The 18,546-nt window shown below is 69.7% G+C and overlaps 6 protein-coding genes across 6 annotated transcripts; 4 read left to right on the forward strand and 2 right to left on the reverse strand.

Annotated features, from left to right (window-relative positions):
• Positions 1-410: 410 nt before the first annotated feature.
• V1510DRAFT_417860 (mitochondrial F1-F0 ATP synthase subunit F of fungi-domain-containing protein) lies at positions 411-1,132 on the forward strand. The gene is made up of 3 exons (XM_066934032.1): positions 411-582; positions 813-998; positions 1,031-1,132. Exons 1-3 carry the CDS (start codon positions 520-522, stop codon positions 1,088-1,090), a joined length of 309 nt encoding a protein of 102 aa, XP_066788638.1. The 5' UTR covers positions 411-519; the 3' UTR covers positions 1,091-1,132.
• A 1,205-nt stretch (positions 1,133-2,337) lies between these two features.
• V1510DRAFT_430564 (uncharacterized protein) lies at positions 2,338-7,504 on the forward strand (the record flags this gene model as incomplete). Its single annotated transcript, XM_066935376.1, has 3 exons — positions 2,338-2,343; positions 2,380-3,230; positions 3,303-7,504. 3 exons carry the CDS (start codon positions 2,338-2,340, stop codon positions 7,306-7,308), a joined length of 4,863 nt encoding a protein of 1,620 aa, XP_066788639.1. The 3' UTR covers positions 7,309-7,504.
• Positions 7,505-7,964: 460 nt separating this feature from the next.
• On the forward strand, positions 7,965-9,054 carry V1510DRAFT_417870 (ribonuclease H-like domain-containing protein). The gene has a single exon (XM_066934033.1). It carries the CDS (start codon positions 7,975-7,977, stop codon positions 8,998-9,000), a length of 1,026 nt encoding a protein of 341 aa, XP_066788640.1. The 5' UTR covers positions 7,965-7,974; the 3' UTR covers positions 9,001-9,054.
• Positions 9,055-9,819: 765 nt separating this feature from the next.
• Positions 9,820-11,153, forward strand: V1510DRAFT_395243 (glutathione S-transferase). Its single transcript, XM_066931861.1, has 3 exons — positions 9,820-10,099; positions 10,129-10,191; positions 10,223-11,153. The coding sequence occupies exons 1-3, from the start codon at positions 9,950-9,952 to the stop codon at positions 11,105-11,107; spliced, it is 1,098 nt and encodes a 365-aa protein (XP_066788641.1). The 5' UTR covers positions 9,820-9,949; the 3' UTR covers positions 11,108-11,153.
• Positions 11,118-14,208, reverse strand: V1510DRAFT_366099 (uncharacterized protein; the record flags this gene model as incomplete). The annotated part of the gene is made up of 3 exons (XM_066931245.1): positions 11,118-11,181; positions 11,374-11,555; positions 11,587-14,208. 3 exons carry the CDS (start codon positions 14,206-14,208, stop codon positions 11,118-11,120), a joined length of 2,868 nt encoding a protein of 955 aa, XP_066788642.1.
• Positions 14,209-15,446: 1,238 nt separating this feature from the next.
• V1510DRAFT_417876 (uncharacterized protein) lies at positions 15,447-17,416 on the reverse strand. Its single transcript, XM_066934034.1, has one exon. It carries the CDS (start codon positions 17,344-17,346, stop codon positions 15,517-15,519), a length of 1,830 nt encoding a protein of 609 aa, XP_066788643.1. The 5' UTR covers positions 17,347-17,416; the 3' UTR covers positions 15,447-15,516.
• Between the last annotated feature and the right edge of the window lie 1,130 nt (positions 17,417-18,546).

Raw genomic sequence — 18,546 nt, forward strand, 5'->3', positions numbered from 1 at the left:
CGCACCATCAGCACGGCCCCGGCGTCGTCTGTGTCGCCCGGGCCGGTCGATCCGCTGTCGCCAGGCCGCCAGCCGCCGTCGCCGAGGCCATCTTGGCGACCGAGTCGAATCCTTCATAGCTGACACAATCGCGTCGCAATTCGGCGCATCGGCCGCTGGCGCGTCGCTGCATCGTCGCCCCCGTGTCCCACGTACCACCCTCGCTTTCGCTGCCGTCGTGCACACATACCTTGAGGTCCTTGGCAAGTGGTCTTGTTCAGTGTACCGTACTGAAAAAAAAGACGTAGTGCTGTTTTTTGGCTCTGCCTTACAAAATTTGGGAGGTTGTGGTTGGTCGAACGGTTCCGACGTAGCGGGCGCACATATGCGCCAACATGTGACGGAAAAGGCACAAGCTCGCAAGCGCGCGTCGCAAGCCGCTGATTCGGCCGTTCTCGATTTTCTCCGCTGGTTTTTTCCTCTTTTCCCTCCGTTGCAAACGAGTTTCGTCCATTCTACGATCAAACATCAACGTCCAACATGTCTTTCATCGCTAAGCGTTCGCTCTCGACTCTCATTCCCCCGAAGATCGCGTCGGCTGCTGTAAGTGATTGGAATTGTGCGGGTGGAGGATGGCGGCCGAAGGGATTGCGGCGGCAGCGGAGACTGCGGAAGCTCGGGTGGCCGGGTGCGCCAGAGGCCGGCTGCGGAGGCCGTGGCCGGCGGCAGCAGCGCCCGCCGCTGTCGTCGTCGCGGGTGCTGTGTCGCCGCCGCCGCCGCCGCCGAATTGCTCCAGCCGCCAGCTTGGATGCCATTGCAGTGCTGACGACCAGAACCTGGGCTCGACCCCCAACGCCAAGCGCCTGACCAACGTCGTCGGTTTCTACAAGGCCCTTCCCCGCGGTGCGGCCTCGCCCATCAAGCCCAAGGGCCCGATTGGCTGGTACAAGGCCAAGTACTTCGACGGCGAGAAGGCGTCGGGTGCTCCCCTGCTCCACGCCGTGCTTTCGATCCTGCTGGTAAGTGAACGGGCCGGCAGCGCTGACAACAGCTCGGATACTCGCTCGAGTACTACACTCACCTGCGCCACCACAAGGGCGGTGAGCACTAAGCTATGGGCTGTACAGTTTGAATACACTAGAATACTGTCTTAGAGATTGAGCGATGCAGCAGGCGAGCAAAGACGGACGAGGAGGTGCAGCGAGGAGCGCAGAGGCAGACGGGAAGCAGCTACGGGAACCGGAGCACGGAAGACGAGGGCAGGCCGAGTCGGCGAAGAAGCGGGCGCAGCCAGACGAGGACGTCGCCGGATGAGTCGCCGGCTCCTGACGACGCCTGACGCGTTCGCAGGATCGCTGCTGGCTGTGCGCACATTGTGCAGCGCACAACGCAGCCCGTTGCGCCGCCGGCCGGGTCTATGTATCGCTGGCCATGCCTACGCCGCACTTCTCCGCTCCTTTCTGTCCTGTACCTGCCGCGGCTACCTTCGACGGTCACGGTGCGAACGGCTGCACCCGCGGCCCACCGTCGCGCACAGCCTCACTCGCTGCCCACGGTCCGCTCCTGCTGCTGTCTTGCCTCAAAGTGCGCGCATCTAGTGCAGCGCGAGTTTCTCAACTCGTACGTAGTCCACGCTTCTGCGCGGAATCTCTGCTCTCTGCGTCCCCGCACCAGTCCCCTCGTACCAGGCGGCTCTCTACCGTAGTCCGCGCCAACGCCCGCACGTAGCTCGCAAAGTCGCCGCGGGGCTGTGGGCAAAATTTGCGGACCTAACCTTGGCTAAAATTGATGGGTCGATTTCATTTTGCCGAATCCAAGCTATTTTCAACAACGAACTACCCTTTTTTTTTCTGCTCGAAAAAAAAAACAGCAACAGACGGCACGCAAGCGATTCTTCGCATAACTTATCCGAGTTATCGTTGATCTAGTCAGACCCTACTTGGATCGCTCCTACCGGCTCTGTTCCAGGTCTACGCGCTATATTCCGGGAGATTTAGTGTGCATCGCCGCACGTCAACGATTGCTATATATTTTTGGTAGCTGGTAAGAAAAACTTTGCGAGCGCGTCTGCGTGGGCAGGCGGGCGGCGGCGGGCGCGCAGGGCCGGCAGGCGTCTGGGCGGACAGGCGCGCGGGCGGTTCGGGCGCGGGTTGGGGGTGGCGGGTCGCGGATGGCTGCAGGCGCGAATGCGGGCAGCAACGGCCACGACCGCGTCAGGCAGGCAGCGCGCGGCGGGACGGCCGGCACGGGCGGGGCCGGCGCGGGCTGCGCGGAGCGCAGCGGATGGGCGCCGTGCGGCCGCGCCGCGGATCCGGCACGGGCGGCGGGGATCGATCGAGCAGGCTGACAGACAGTATTATGGAAGTAAATGACTCGTTGGGGCCTAGCAATACATCCGAGACCGAGACGCCCAGCGATGCGACGACGTCCGCCGACCAGTCGGTGAAGAGAGACGAGCGGCCGGCAGGCGATGGCGTGCCGCCGGCCGTGCCGGCAGCCCAGGCGGCGGCCGGACCAGCGGACGCGCCCGCGCCCGAGTCTATAGACGGGCACGGGGCGGCGGCCGACGCGGCGGTCGCACCAGCCGCAACCGAGGCGCCGGCCGCTTCGAGCGAGAGCACAGACAGAGCCGACAAGGCCGCGGAGGCGGGCGAGGCCGCGACGGAGTCGGCGCCGCGGCCGGCGGCCGTCAAGAAGTCGTTCAAGCCGCAGTCGCTCAACGGCATGTTCCGGCAGCTGCAGGCGTCGGGCGCGCCCAAGGCGGCCGAGAAGCCGGCGGCGAGCTACATGTCGCCGGCGGCGTCGCAGCACTCGGGCGTGTCGTCGGTGCGAATGACGCCCAAGCTGACGACGTCGTCGGGCGCGTTCACACTGGCGCCGCTGAGGCGCGACACGTCCATGTCGCCACGGCCGGGCAGCGCGGCCACGTCGGCGTCGTCGGGCACGCCCAAGGGCCCGCCGACACCGGTGTGGAAGCAGAACGTGGCCGCGGCAAAGAAGGAGCTGTCGGAGGAGGAGCTCAAGAAGCTGGGGATCCACCTGACAGACAGCATTCTGCTGGACGAGCACAAGGACGGCAAGTGGGACGAGGACGACGATGACGACTGGGGCGACACGATCGAGTTTGCGGACGGAACGAAGGTCGTGCTGTCGCACGGCGACAGCCACGAGACCGCGCCGGAGACGAAGAAGGGGCCGGAGAAGGCCCGGGAGGCCAAGGCCGCCAAGACCGAGGGCAAGGCTGCGCCCAAGTCAGCTGCCAGGGTCGAGACAAGGCCGGAGCCGAGGGCAGGCGCGAAGACGGAGCCCAGGACGGAGCCCAGGGCCGAGCCGAAGGCGGCGCCCAAGACGGAGCCCCAGGCGGCTCCCCAGGCGGCGCCCCAGGCGGAGGCCAAGGCGGAAGCCAAGACCGAGGTCACGGCCGAGCCGAAGGCCGAGTCCAAGGCCGAGTCGACGGCCGAGCCCACGGTCGAGCCTGCGGCCGAGCCCACCGCCGAGCCCACCGCCGAGCCCAAGGTCGCGGCCAAGGACGAGTCCAAGCCGGACGCGGCCGAGCCCGACGCCGCCGACAAACCCAAGGCCCTGCCCAAGGCCGGCCTGGTCCTGCAGCGCACCGGCCGCGGCCGAAGGGACGACGACGACGACAGAGCCGACGCCAAAAAGCTGCAGTCGCAGCCCAAGCCGGTGGGCGCACCTGGCTCCAAGCCGCAATACGTGCCATCGCAGGCGCCCGTGCAGTCGCCGTGGGCGCCGATCCCGCAGGTGCCGCACGTGGACACGGCCGCCATCTTCTCGCAGCAGGCCGAGGCCGAGGCGCAGCGCGAGAAGGCCGCGCAGCGCCGCCAGATGCGCATGGGCCCGACATCGCTGCACCAGCTGCCGCTGTTCAAGGACCCCCTCAACGACCGGCTCGGCGACCGGTTCATGGACCGGTACGACGGCCCGCGCCGTTTCGGCGACCGCTACGGCGGCGACCGCTTCGGCGGCGGCGACCGCTACGGAGGCGGCGACCGATATGGAGGCGGTGACCGCTACGGCGGCGGCGATCGTTACGGCGGCGGCGACCGCTACGGCGGCGGCGACCGCTTCGAAGACCGGCCGCGCTTCGACGACCGGCCGCACTTTGAGCAGCGCCGGTTCGACGACCGGCCGCACTTTGAGCCACGCCGGTTCGACGACCGCCCGCCGGTGGACAACACGCCGGGCTCTTACTTTGAGCGGCACGGCCCGCCGCCGGACCTCGAGCGGCACGCGATAGTGACGCCGCGCGAGCGCAACCGCTCGGTCGAGTTTGACCGCGGCGCCGGCGCCGGCCAGTCGGCCGAGATCTTCAACGAGCGCAGCGGCCAGGTCGAGCCCGTGCGGCGCAAGTCGGTGTCGAGTGCCGAGCGGCGGTCGCGGTCGGCGACGCGCCGCGGCGACGATGTACATACCGAGGAGGCCAAGGAGGTCAAGGACGCCGAGGGCAAGCCGGAGGCCGAGGCCGACGGCGAGGCCAAGACCGACAGCGAGGCCAAGGCCAACGGTGAGGCCAAGGCCAACGGCGAGGCCGCGGCCGCCGGCGAGGACAAGCTCGAGGGCAAGCCTGAGGCCGAGTCCATCGGCGCCAAGCCAGATGCCGCCGTCAACGGCGACAAGGCTGCCGTCGCAGACACCGCCGCCCGCGCTGCCGAGCGCGCCGAGTCCACCAGCGTCTCCAGCGTCAGCCGTCGCCGGATGTCGGTTGGCCAGCAGTCGACTGTGTCGGTGGCGTCGTCGGTCAAGGACGAGGTCGAGTCGGCAGACGACGCGGCCAAGGCCAAGGTCGCCAAACAGGAGGCCATCATGCGCCAGTCGATCGAGAACGCGCGCAAGCGCAAGGAGGAGGAACAAAAGCGTGAGGCCGAGCGCCTGGAGGCACTCAAGAAGCGCGCGGCCGAGCTGGCCAAGACCGAGCCTGTCGACAAGGAAAAGGGACGCGAGAAGCGTCACGAACGGGGCGAGCGCGGTGGCCGCGAGCGCGAGCGGCCGAGCCGGGCCGAGCGCGCGGCGAAGAAGGCCGAGCGGGAGCGGGCCGAGAGAGAGGCCAAGGAGGCCGGAGCTGAGGGCGAGGCCAAGGCCGACAAGGCCGAGGCCAAGGCGGAGGTGAAGGCGGAGGCCAAGACGGAGGCCACGGCGGAGACCAAGGCGGAGACTACGGCCGACGTCAAGGTCGATGCCAAGGCCGACGTCGCGGAAGCCGAAGCAGCCGTCAAGACCGACGCCGCGGAGACCAAGGACGTCGCCAATGGCGTGTCTGAAGTCGCTGCCGACGCCCAGGCCAAGCCCGAGCCCAGCGAGACCACGCCCCAGCCGGCACAGGCCGGCGACGAGGTCGCGGCCCGGCCGGACGCGGCTCCCAAGGTCTCCGAGGCTCCCGCCGAGGCCACCGAGGCCGCCCAGGCCGTCTCCGACTCCCCAACCGACGCCAAGGAGGCGCCGGTGGGCGTCAAGGCCGACGCCAAAACCGAGTCCGCCGCCAAAGCCGAGCCCGACGCGCCCGTCGCCAACGGCGCCAAGAAGCCCAAGGCCAAAAAGGGCGAGCTCGGCAAGGGCCGGCGGCGCGCGTCGCTGACGTCGTCGGACAACGGCGTGATCGACGAAATGACGGCGGCCATCGACACGCTCGTCAACGAGTCGGCGCACGCCAAGGCCGCGTCGTCGCCATCGTCGCCCGTGTCCACCAAGGCCGCCGACAAGAGCGCCAGCGCAGTCTCCGGCACCGCCAGCTGGGACAACCACCGGGCCGCCGCCGGGCGGTCGGTGTCGTGGAACCACGAGGACGTGGTGCACTCGCAGAAGCACGTCACGCACATCGCCGCCCACGACAACGTCTGGGGCCCGATCGGGTCCAAGAGCCGGTACACGCCCATCGACGTGCACGCCGCGCCGCAGCCGGCGCCGCGGGCCGCGACCACCGAGCCGCGGTCAGGCTCGTCGGCGTGGGAGGGCAAGCACGCGTCCAAGTTCGCCGAGAACTGGCGGCGCGGGCTGGACGTGGCGCCCAAGGCGCGGTCGATCTCGCCCAACGTGTCGGCGTCGTCGGACCCCGGGCACGCGCCGCACGCGTCGCCGCAGAAGGCGTCGTCGGGCGTGTCGGACCTGTCGGGCGGGTCGTCGCCAAGCGCGACCACGCCCAACTCGCGCTCGATCTCGCGGTTCTTCCCGTCCGCGTTCAAGCTGGACGAGGACGGCAGCGGCCCGGCGATGCCGATGCCCAGCGTCAACATGGCCGGGGTGCTGTCCGGGCTGGCGCACGAGGACGAGCCGCGGCCCGCGGCGGCCGACGCGGCCGACGACGACGCCGTGTTCTCGCTCAACGACTCGCTGCTGCTCCCGCAGTCGGTGCGGTCGCTCTCGGACGAGGGCCCGGTCAACACGGTGCCCAAGGTGCACCTGCCGCCGCAGGACGAGCTGCCGCTGCGCGGCAAGGCCGCGCACGGCCAGCAGCAGGAGTCGCGGTTCTTCCTGCCCAACTACACGACGTCGGACGCGCCCAACCTGCTGTCGCTCAACGGGATCCGGTCGCCGTCGGGCGTGAACGCGATCGGCGTCGCCGGCGGGCCGCCGCGCGTGCACGGCTCGGCGATCGGCGTGCCCGGCGCGCGCGCCGCGCGCAACGCCAGCGGCGGCTCGGGCAACATGTCGCAGATCGCGCCGATCGGCCACGGCCCCATGGCGCGCATGCCGTCCATCGGGGCCATCGAGGCCGTGCAGTCGCGCATCGCCATGACGCTCGGCGTCCACGTCGACCACGACGGCAAGCTCTTCGCCGGCCTGGGCCAGGGCGAGCTGCAGCCGTCGCCGTTCCTGCTCCACAGCGCGTTCGACGCCGAGCCCGGCCGCCGCGCGCGCACGCCCGCCGACGGCGGCGCCCGCGCCCTCGTCACCACCACCGCCGCGTCGCTCGAGTTCGGCAAGACCCGGCGCGGCCAGCTGTGCGAGCAGAACGACATCACCGTGCGCATCCTGTCGTCGCCTACACTCTACAGTGGCATTGACACCAAGTCCGTCCACCGCTACGGCCCGCAGTCCTTCCGCGTCTCGCGCAAGGCCCCCGGCAACTTTGTGGGCGCCATCGCCTCCGCGGTCTCGTCTGCGTCTCCCGCCTCGAACCCGTTCAGCTCCCAGCGGCGCAACGGCGGCAGCAACGCCTACAAGATCATGCTGCCGGGCCTGGCCGAGCACCTCCTCGTGCCGGTCCCGTCCAAGGGCGCCCACGACTCGGGCCGCCGCGGCGGCAACTCGCACACCTCGCGCTCCTTCGAACACGGCCACGGCCGGCGCCGCACCAAGCCAGAGAGAGCCTAGGCCAACACAGCCCGAGATGGCTCTCCTGCGCACAGTATCACACAGCGTTCACAGCTCCGACCTACCTTGTTTTTATTTGTTCTCGGTCTGTCGACCCACACTCGCCCGCGCGCCAGCCTACAGTATATTTTGGCCGCGGGCCTGGTTGCCTGCATCGCAGGAGTATATAGACCGACAATTGATTGTTTATACAGAAGCACTGCTGCAGCTGCGGGGAGGGACCTGCGGCTATATGCCGCACGCGGTGCGGCTCACTGCCGGAGCTGCCCTTGACGGAGTCGCTGCCGGAGGCTCGCCCGATGTGTTACGCGCCTCCGGCGGCGACTCCGTCGAGGGTGGTTGCCCTGCGGGCAGGGTGGTGCGGTTATATGCCGCACATGGTGCGGCTCACTGCCGAAGGCAGCTACCCTCGACGGAGTCGCCGCCGGAGGCTCGCCCCCTGGAGTGATACGAGCCTCCGGCGGCGACTCCGTCGAGGGTGGCTGCCCTGCGGGCAGAGCGCGGCGGCTATATGCCGCACGCGGTGCGGCTCACTGCCGAAGGCGCCCCCCGACGGAGTCGCCGCGGGCGGGCAGTGAGCCGCACGCGGTGCGGCGTTACGCGCGCGCACGTGACAGCAAATTTTTTGCATGTCCCAGCGGATCTGATCTGACGGACCTACACACGATGAGCGAACCGACGGAAGCCCCGGCCGCGGCCGAAGGGCAGGCCAAGAAAAAGCGTCCCGGGTACAAGTACCGTGGCAAGAAGGCCAAGAAGGCGGTCGTGTCGGTGGCGCCGTCGGTGGTGTCGACCGCGACGGTGCTGGCCGGAGCGACGCAGCTGTCGTCCAACTGGGCGAAACTGCAGGCCGCCAAGACGCCGGCCGCCGAGGCCCGGCCGGCAAAGCGGGCCCGGCCCGGATCGGCCAAGGCCAAGCCCGCCAGCGTGACCAAGCACGGCCACAAGGACCTCGACAGCCTGCTCGAGTGGGCGGACGACAACGGGATCTCGATGGAGGACATGAAGGCGGCCTACGGCGACGATCTCGGCTTCCCCGGCGCGCACGCCCCCGAGACCGCCGACAGGACCAAGGCCAAGGTCCGCGGCAAGAAGATGGTCCGGCCGGTCGAGATCGACGAGTCCAAGGGCGAGATCGGCCGGTACGTCGCGCTCGACTGCGAGTTTGTCGGCGTCGGCCCCGAGGGCAAGGAGTCTGCGCTGGCCCGCGTCTCCATCGTCAACTTCCACGGCACGGTCGTGCTCGACTGCTTTGTGCGGCCCAAGGAGCGCGTCACCGACTGGCGCACCTGGGTCTCGGGCGTCCGCCCCGAGGACATGGCCGGCGCCCGCTCCTTCGAAGAGGTCCAGGCCGTGGTCTCGGACATCCTCAAGGACCGCGTCCTGGTCGGCCACGCCATCAACCACGATCTCAAGGCGCTCCAGGTCGCCCACCCGCGCAGCCAGATCCGCGACACGTCCAAGCACCCCGACTTCAAGAAGCTGTCCAAGGGCCGCACCCCCGGCCTCAAGCGGCTCGCCAAGGAGATCCTGGGCCAGGACATCCAGGGCGCCGAGCACTCGTCTGTCGAGGACGCCCGGGCCTGCATCCTGCTCTACCGCAAGTACAAAAACGACTTTGAGAAGCTCTCCCGCCAGAAGAGCTACAACGCCCCGGCCAAGGCCGCCGAGCCTGTCGGCTACCTCGGCTGATCATCTGCATGTACTGTACAATAGACACCTCGACGCACCTGCGAGTCCGCGACGCGCCTGCCCCGGCCGGTGCCGGCGGCCAGCCGCACGCCATGCGGCGCATACCCGCAGCCGATCCTCTGTAGCATCCTGCCCGCACGGCAGCTACCTCGACGAGCCGTAGCCTGAGGCTCGCCCAGCTGGAAGCCTACGAGCCTCCGGCGGCGACTCCGTCGGGGTGGCTGCCTTCGGCAGTGAGCCGCACCGCGTGCGGCATATAGCCGCCGTGCCCCTGCCCGCAGGGCAGCACCCTCTACGGAGTCGCCGCCGCCGGCTCGCCCACCGGTTTGCCTACGAGCCTCCGGCGGCGACTCCGTCGGGGGTAGCTGCCTTCGGCAGTGAGCCGCACCGCGTGCGGCATATAGCCGCTCCGGCCTGCCGCAGGGCAGCCACCCTCGACGAGTTCCCCCCCGGAGGCCGCCTGCGAGCGCCTGTGGAGCTGCTCTCGGAAGCCGTGGTGTGGGACATATAGCCGAGCGACTGGTGGTTCGCCGAGCCTAAGCGAGTGGTGATCTGCAGGGACAATAATACGCGCGCCGCATTTTGTGCGAACAGCCGAGAGATCTACTCGTCGCCGCCACTCTGGCCGGCCCCTGGCCGCTAGTCTCGCCCGGGGCCGCCTGGCTCGTGGACGTGCCGCTTGGCGGGCTGCTCGGCGAGCCGTTGGCGGACTGCTTCGGCGAGCGCCTGTGAGCCGCACGGCGTGCGGCATATAGCCGCACCGGCCCCCGCCCGGCCCGCGGTCGCCAGCTGCGGGCTGCACGTGCACCCGGGAGCTGGCCGCTGTCCTGAGCCGCACGAGCTGCGGCGCCCTGACTAACTGTGACTAAAGCGCAGCCCAATGAAAGCGGCCATGCTTTGTCATGCTTACTCCCAGTCCGGAGATCGTCACCTATAAAACCCCGGACCCATGCTGTCTTCAAGCCGAGCAATCGCACGAATCGCAGCCGACAGACTGCATCAGCCCCTCTGGAAACACCCCGCGATCGCACGAGCAGCCCGCCTCCAAGTGAGCTGCCCAAAATTGACGCCCAGGCGCCCGTTTAGTCTCAAAGCAAAGGTACGCGCCCCGCGGACGCGCTGACGCAGACAATGGCCGACAGCCCCCATCTCGGATATGCGTCGCTCGACGGCGAGTTCCGCCGCAAGCCGGTAAGTCGCCCGCAGGCGTGGCTGACCGCAGTCGGTGTTCCGCAACTGTATCTCGAGCGAGCCCGGATCGGAGTTCACGCCCGAGAAGGACCGGTACCACCTGTACATCTCGTGGGCGTGTCCCTGGGCGCACCGCACCGCGCTCGTGCGCGAGCTCAAGGGCCTCACGGACATCATCTCGCTCTCGGTGGTGGACTGGTACATGGGCGAGGGCGGCTGGCGGTTCAAGCCGGACACGCCCGGGGCCACGGACGACCCCGTCAACGGCGCCAGCTGGCTGAGCGACATCTACTTCAAGGTCAACCCCGACTACACCGGCCGGTACACGGTGCCGGTGCTCTGGGACAAGAAGACCAGCCAGATCGTCAACAACGAGTCGTCGGAGATCATCCGGATGTTCTACACGCAGTTCGACGACATCATCGAGCCGCAGTACCGCGGCATCAACTTCTACAAGCCCGCGGACCAGGCCAAGATCGACGAGGTCAACGAGTGGGTGTACGACACGATCAACAACGGCGTGTACAAGTCCGGGTTCGCGTCGCAGGAGGACGTGTACATCGCGCACGTCAAGAAGGTCTTTGAGTCGCTCGACCGCGTCGAGGCCATGCTCGCCAAGAGCAAGTACCTCCTCGGCGACGAGCTGACCGAGGCCGACATCCGGCTGTACCCCACGATCGTGCGGTTCGACCCGGTGTACGTGCAGCACTTCAAGTGCAACATCGGCATGATCCGCCACGACTACCCGCACATCCACGACTGGCTGCGCCACCTGTACTGGGACTACCCCGAGTTCAGCCGGACGACGAACTTCGACCACATCAAGTACCACTACACGCGCAGCCACAAGCAGATCAACCCGTTCTCGATCACGCCGTACGGGCCGCTGCCGAACATGGTGCCCAAGTCCAAGTAGTAATGAATTGTTAGGCCTCGCCGGCCAGAACCATGCCGCACATGAGCCAGAGGCCGTCGAGGGCGACCTGGGCGCTGCCCTTGCCCTTGGCGGGGTCGACGCCGATGTCGAGGAGGTCGCGGACCGAGACGAGCGCGGCCTCGTCGTCGCGGCGGTCGTCGCGGCGGTCGTCGCGGTCGCGGCGGGGCAGCAGCCGCTCGACAAAGAGCCGGGGCGACGGCGCGCGCGGCGGCGGGCTGGCGCAGGGGCTGCGCGGCCGCGGCGACGGCGAGCGCGAGCGCGCCGGGGCGTCGGGGCGCAGCAGGCGCTCGTCCGCGGCCGCGTCCACGCCGCGCATGGTCAGCAGCGCGTGCGGCCGCGCCCGCGCGAACGCGTCCGAGTTGATCCAGCCCGGCAGCTGGCTCAGCAGCGAGATGTTGTCGGGGCACGAGCCGAAGACGGCGAGGGTCTGCGTCAGCGCTCGCTCGGCCGAGACTCACCGTTCGGGCGCCGCCGTTGAGCGCCGCCGGCACCGACGCCAGGGCCTTCGTGGCCGCCACGTTCATGCAGCGCGCGACCTCGAACGACGGCACGAGCAGCAGGTCCTGCTCGGCGATGTAGTGCATCTGGCGGCTGCCGTGCTCGCGCACGTCCACGTCCGGCAGCCGCGCGCTGTCGTCCAGGCCGAGCACGATCGTGTGCTTCTTGGCGTGGAACGCGATGTGCAGCAGGTCCTGCAGCGACGGGTCCTGGTCGGCCGTGTCCAGCGGCACCGTCTCGAGGCGGTTGACGCGGTGCAGCACCGCGCGCGACGCGGGGATGCACTCGAAGAAGTCGCCGTCGGCCACGCACTTGGCCGCCACGGACGCGCGCACGCGCGCCAGCACGTCCGCGCGCCGCCGCGTGTACGGCTCGCCCACGGCGGCCGCCAGCACCTCGTCCACGCGCGCCACGAGCTCGTCCGCCAGCAGCCCGTCGATCGCCGCGTCGCCGGCGCCGCCCTCGTCGGCCACGCTGAACCGGTCCTCGAAGCACAGCCGGTACGCGCGCTGCGACACGCCAAAGTAGTCCCACGACACCATGTGCAGCACGTCGTGCGGGCTGCGCACCCCGCCCGAGTTCTCGTCGATCGCAAACACGGCCGCGCACTTGGTCTCGGGCGCCAGCTCCACCGCGGCCAGGTCCCAGCCCGCCGCGGCCAGGCACTGGCGCAGGAAGCAGTCCGGCACGTTGGCCACGCCGTCCGCGCCGGCCGGGCACAGCACGTCCGACACGCCGAACACGTACCGCACGCTCGCGCCCACGTCCGGCATCTCGGCCTGCAGGAACGCGGCCACCTTGTCGCGCAGCTTGCGCAGGAAGAACGTCATGTGCATCGCCGAGAACGGCCGCGCGCACACGTGGCGCGTCCGCGCCGGCGCCTGCTTGCTGTACGCCGCGCGCACGTTGCCGCCCCAGCCCACGACCTGGCCGGCCGCGTTCTCGTAGACCACGGGCGGCGCCGCGAAGCTGGCGGCCGCGTTCCAGTTGCGCAGCAGCACGATGCCCTCGGCGCGGTCGAACATGGCGCCGACGACGACCGCGGCGGCCGAGAGATAGACGCCGACGACGACCGCCGGCGGCGGCGCGGGCGGCGCGGGCGTGTTGGTGTCGATGGCCCGGATCAGGTCGCGCACGCTCTCGGTCCACATCGCGGGCCCGACGATGGACACGTTCTGGCGGCGGCACACCGGGCACCGCCCGGTCGACGCCAGCCAGCCGTCGATCCACGCGCGCGAGAAGGTGTGGCCGCACGAGACCGTGACCATGTCGGGCGCGGGCTCGTGGGCGAGCGGGCACGTGATCAGCGCGGCCAGCTCCTGCGCCACCCGCGCCCCCGGGAACGCCGCAGGGTCCATGCCCAATGACGTCGACGGCTTGCGCCGCAGGCCCGGCCCGGCCTGTGGCGGTGGCCACGGCGCCACAACGCTCGGGTCCGGCAGCACGTACAGCTTCTTCTGGATGTCCTCGGCCACGCGCGCGAACTGCATCCGCTTGAGCAGCTGCGCCGAGAACTTGAGCACGCGCACCTGCATCGGCGCAGGGTACGCCTCCGAGACGGACGCCCGCAGCACGTCCAGGAGGCCGAGCATGTAGGCCTCGCGGGCGCCGCGGGCCGACAGCCGGGTGCCGTCGACGACGTCGGTGGTGATGTCGCGCACGCGGAACGTCGGCGGCGTCTGCGCGCGCACGGTCTCGTCGAAGAGCTGGGTGCACGTGTCGAGGACGTGGGCGACCAGGGGCAGCTCGGGCGTGCGCGCGCACTCCTCGATCAGCAGCAGCCGCTCGATCCAGTCGGGCGCGATCGCGCCGGCGACGGCGCCGGCGACCTCGGCCACGACGCGCGCCTGCGTGAGCGTGCCGGCGCGGTCGAGCAGCCGCTGGACCAGCGTGGGCGCGGCGCGGGGCCGCGTGGCCATGACCAGCTCGCGCACAAACACCGTGGACTTGTCCTGGAGCCGGTACCGCGGCTCGAGCTCGGCCAGCCGGCTGTAGATGGCCACGCGCTGCGCCTTGTCGGGGTACGGCGCGATGTTGAGCAGGTGGCAGAGCGCGAGCGCCGAGTGCACGACCGCCAGATAGAGCTCGTCGAAGGGCTGGTCGCTGCGCCAGCGCCAGTGCGCGACGAGCGCGCGCACGAGCACGACGACCGTGGCGGGCTGCAGCAGCGTGGCCGCGCTGTCGGCGAGCTGCGCGCGCCGGACCGCCAGCACCCGCTGCACGTTCAGGATCGTCCGCACCTTGCGCAGCGCGGCCACGCTGCCGCCCACGGCCGGCCGCAGCACGGCGAGCGTGGCCGCGTCCGGCGCCACCAGCTGCGCGTCCGCGTCGGCCTCCAGCCCGCGCGCGCGCGCGTACGCGGCCGCCAGAATCGGCGCCAGCGCCTCCCGCGACGTTGCCCGCGTGGCCGCGGCCACCGCGGGGCCGATTGTGTGCACGGCCACCGCGGCCGGGTCCTCGAGCTCGACCTCGGCCGCGTCCTCGGCCGCGGGCGCGAGCCCGAGCCGGCCCAGGCGGTCCGCCAGCTCGGGCTCGTCGATCTGGACAGCTGCCGCCGCCGGCACCGCCACCGGCGCCCGCATCTCCGCGGCTCTCGGCGTGGCCGGCTCCGGTGCTGCCGGCGCGATCTCCGCCTCCGGCGTCTGCAGCTCTGCCGGCCGGTTCCGGGCCGTGGGCGTTGCTGGCGTCCACGCAAAGTACTCCGAGTCCGGCGAGTCTGCGACCGACGCCGGCGTGCGAGGCCGCCAGTCGCCCATCGCCGGCCACGCCATGGTCTCCTCGTCCGTGTCCTTTCGCTGCGGTCTCATCTTTGCCTGCTCCATGGTCCCGGAGCGCTGTATAAAAGACGGCGTCGGCTGCCAGCTTTGCGATACAGCGACGTTGGCTGGCGTCACGTGCAATCTATTTTCGTCGTGACCCGGTCGACCGTGGCAGTGCGGTCGCTTGGCGCACGGGCCTGTTCGCCCTCCGGCCTCTGGTCCGCGGCCACGCGGCCGCTGCCGCGGGCGCCGTTGTCGCCGTGCCGCTGCTCGGTCGCCGCCGGGTTGCACGGACGACGCGTCCGATCCCAGCGACGCGGGTCGCCATGGCAACGCGGCATATCCCAGCGGCAATTGAAACTTGGCACTCGCGTGCGCCCACTGCCAGCTGCGGGTAATGCCCGCCGCTAGCCCCACCGCACAGCCACCGCGTCTGCATGCGGCTGTGCACGCTGCGCCGCCCGGGGCTCTTGGGTGCCTGGGCGGCAGAGTGGCGCGGCTCTGCCGAGGGCACTACTGTCGACGGAGTCGCCGCCGGGCTCGTGGCAGCAGTGGGCGAGCCTCCGGCGGCGACTCCGTCGAGGGTGGCTGCCCTGCGGGCAGGCGGTGCGGCTATATGCCGCACGCGGTGCGGCTCACTGCCGAAGGCAGCGACCCTCGACGGAGTCGCCGCCGGAGGCTCGCCCGCGGCTCCCTACGAGCCTCCGGCGGCGACTCCGTCGAGGGTAGCTGCCTTCGGCAGATCCGCACCGATCCTGCCCGCAGGGCAGCCACCCTCGACGGAGTCGCCGCCGGAGGCTCACCCACTGCTGCCTGCGAACGTCCGGCGGCGACTCTGTCGGGGGAGCTGCCCTGCGACAGGGCAGGGTAAGGACGCCCGGCCCGCTGCTGTGTGGCTGGAGACGAGGCGCCGCCGCCGGTGGGGCTGGGGGCGGCTGGCTACGTGGCGGTCGCCGTGGCAACGGCACGTGGGGCGTCGCCATGGCAACGACCAGCACTCCGCGCCGCAGCGGCACGCCGCTGTTCGCTACGCTGTTCGCGGTCGGGTTCGCAACGCGGGGTCATGTCATCAAATCGTATTCTTGTACCGTACAATCATAAACCAAAACACCAGGCAGCCCGCCAATTAACTCACAGGTCGTAGAGCGGCTTCAGCGGAGCCACGTCGCGGCCCAGCACGTTCTTGCGCACCTTGTTGACCAGCTTCTGGTTCTGGTAGCACGCGTGCTTCGCGGTCGGAATCGCAAACACATGGTCGAGCTCCTCGAGGGTGAGGGCCTTGGTTTCGGGTACGAACCACAGGACCAGGAAGAAGCCGACCATGTTCCAGGCCGCGTACCAGCCAAAGGCGCCCTGGGCCGTGAAGGCCTTCTTGAGCGCCGGCCAGGTGATGGCGAGCACAAAGTTGAAGAACCAGGTGGTGGCGGTGGCGAACGACATGCCCAGGTCGCGGATGTAGAGCGGGAAGGCCTCGGCCGAGTAGGTGAACGGGACCGGGCCGGCGCCGGGCGAGTAGAAGATGCCAAAGATGTAGATGCCCAGGGCGACGCAGGCCGTGCGCGCGGTCTTGGCCGGGATGTAGAACGAGAAGCCGGTGAAGAGCAGGGCGAGGCACATGCACGGGAAGGTGACGAGCAGCAGGTTGCGGCGGCCGAAGGTGTCGATGGTGTAGATGGCCGGGATCGCAAAGAGGAAGTTGATGATGCCGAAGCCCATGGACGCCAGCAGCGCGGAGATGTCCGAGAAGCCGCCCTCGGAGAAGATGGTGGACGAGTAGTACGCAATGACGTTGACGCCGCAGAACTGCTGCATGAACATGACGATCCACGACGCCTGCGCCGCGTGGCGGTTGCGCGCGACCGTGAACATCTCCTTGAGCCGGCGCAGCGTGCCCACCTGCAGGTTGTTCTCCTCGATCAGCAGCACGTTCATGTAGAACTGGTCGCGCGCGGCCAGCAGCTTGTGCGTGCGCAGCGCGCACATGCTCTTGAACGCGTCCGCGTGGCGGTTCTTGCCCATGTACCAGCGCGGCGACTCCGGGCAGAAGTAGACCTGGGAGCACACGACGAGGGCGGGGAACATGGCCGAGGCCAGCATCAGCCGCCAGTTGAGGCCGGTGATGTTGTGCGTGTCCTTGACGTAGTAGAAGGCCACGTCGGCCACGTAGCCCAGCATGATGCCGAACGCGGTCCACATCTGCCACATCATCACGAGCGCGCCGCGCACGCCCGCCGGCGTCGACTCGGCCGCGTACACGGGGACCGTCGACGACTTGGCGCCGATGCCAAAGCCCAGGAAGAACCGGGCGATGAAGAGGTGCCACCACGTGTTGGTGCACGCCGACCAGATGCACGTCGCCATCGCAATGAAGCACGACCAGAAGATCGTGCCGCGCCGGCCGAGCAGCTTGTTCATCGGGTCCGAGATCCAGCAGCCCGCGAGCGCGCAGCACAGGTACGGGCCCGAGTTGACCAGGCCCACGATCCACGTGTCGTGGTCCGAGTCCGAGCCCACGCCGAAGTGCTTGGGGTAGAACAGGTTCGCGCCGTTGATCACCGTCTCGTCCATGCCCTGCACCGCGGCCGCCACCGAGCACAGCACGACGAGCGCGTACAGCTGCTTGCTCTGCGCCCACGGGTGCTTGCTCTCGTACTCGAGGATCGCGCGGTCGTCGTCGGTGAGGTCGACGAGCCCGGCTCCGAGCCGCGACGGGTCCTGCGCCGCCAGCGCGCCCTTGCGGAAGTACTCGACCTCCGCCTCGAGCCCGTGCTCCGCGCAGTAGTAGTCCGCCGCGTTCAGCAGCTCCTCCCGGCTGAGGCCCGACAGCGGGTTGTTGGCCTGCGCCGCCGACACCTTCCGGGGCTCGTGGCCCTTTTCGCCGACCGACGACGTCGACGTGGACTCGCGCCGGTTCTCGTGCTGCGTCGACGACGGGCCCTCCTTTCTCTTCTCGCTGATCATCTTGAATGCAGTGCCAATGTGCAAGGCCTCGGTATATATGTCTCTATCGGCGATCCGGAGGCAAAGCTTGATAGTGTTCGGAACCTTAATGGCAGCGACCGCGTGCCCTCTTATAGTCCACGGTCGAAGAAAGAAAACGGCAAGCTGGCTAGCGCACCCCGGCGATTGTCTGCGCAGACGGCCGTTTCCGGGGCGCGTCATACCGTCCCCGCCTTGCCGTCCGGGGTGACTTGAGCCGCGCTAGCGCTAGCCGATGGCCACCGATGGCCGAGAATTTGGCGAAGCTCCCGCTAGCGCCCACCCCGCCTCATCGCGCGTCGGCGCCCGCCGATCGCTCGGGGCGGCCGCGCGGGCTGGCGGAGCTACGTCGGCGGCGCGGCGGCGGAGCCGCGGCCGGGTGTGCGCTGGGCGGCCGCTGCGGCCGCGGCGGCCGCAGCGGCAGCCGCGCCGCGGTCCGAGACCGCCGGGGGCCGCCTGACAGCCGCGCACGGCCAGCGCAATCGCGCGGAGGCAACCGCGCCCACGCGCGGACGTCGCCGAGCCGAGCCAGCGGCCGGCCAGGCACCGTACCCGGCTATCTTCCCCCCGCCGGCGGGCTCCACCTGCGGCCCCGGGCGCGCACGCGCGCCAGCTTCGCCCCTGCGGCCGTGCCGCCGGGTCACGTCAGGGCGCTTCGCGCGCAGGGCGCGGCCGCCGCGTAGGCGGCCGCCGGCCGAGTTGCGAAGTCGTTTAGAGTTTGCAAATTCGCCAACTGTGGAATTAAGAAAATCCGGGGATAGGCGCTAAACCGTAACAGGCCGGGTGGGCGGGGCCCATGGGGCAAGGCGTGCGCTCTGCGTCGGCGCTAGTCTGCACAATGAAATCAAATATCGGCGCTAGCGGCGGGTGCAGTAGCTTTCGTCATAGCGACTGTCCGAGCAACCCAGCCGCAGTCCGGTAACAGTAGCGCGATGACGTCGGCTCCGAGCGAGGAAACCGGCCGCGCTGGCACGAGCAGGGCGGTCGACAGGAGCCGCGGGGCCGCCGAGCCGACGAGCCCCGGGTCCGCCGAGCCACGGGCCAACGGCAGCGGCGCCCAGTAAGGGCCCGGCGGCGGCTGGAGTCGCCCAGGCCGGCCCCGCGCCCTCGCGCGACCAGTAGCCCTCGATCCTCGGGCCGACTGCGCCGGCCTGTGCAGCTCCGTTGCTTGTCTCGTGTAAC

Source organism: Dipodascopsis tothii (assembly GCF_038497935.1).
Source record: "Dipodascopsis tothii strain CBS 759.85 unplaced genomic scaffold V1510scaffold_17, whole genome shotgun sequence".
Taxonomy (NCBI): Eukaryota; Fungi; Ascomycota; class Lipomycetes; order Lipomycetales; family Lipomycetaceae; genus Neoaidaea; species Neoaidaea tothii.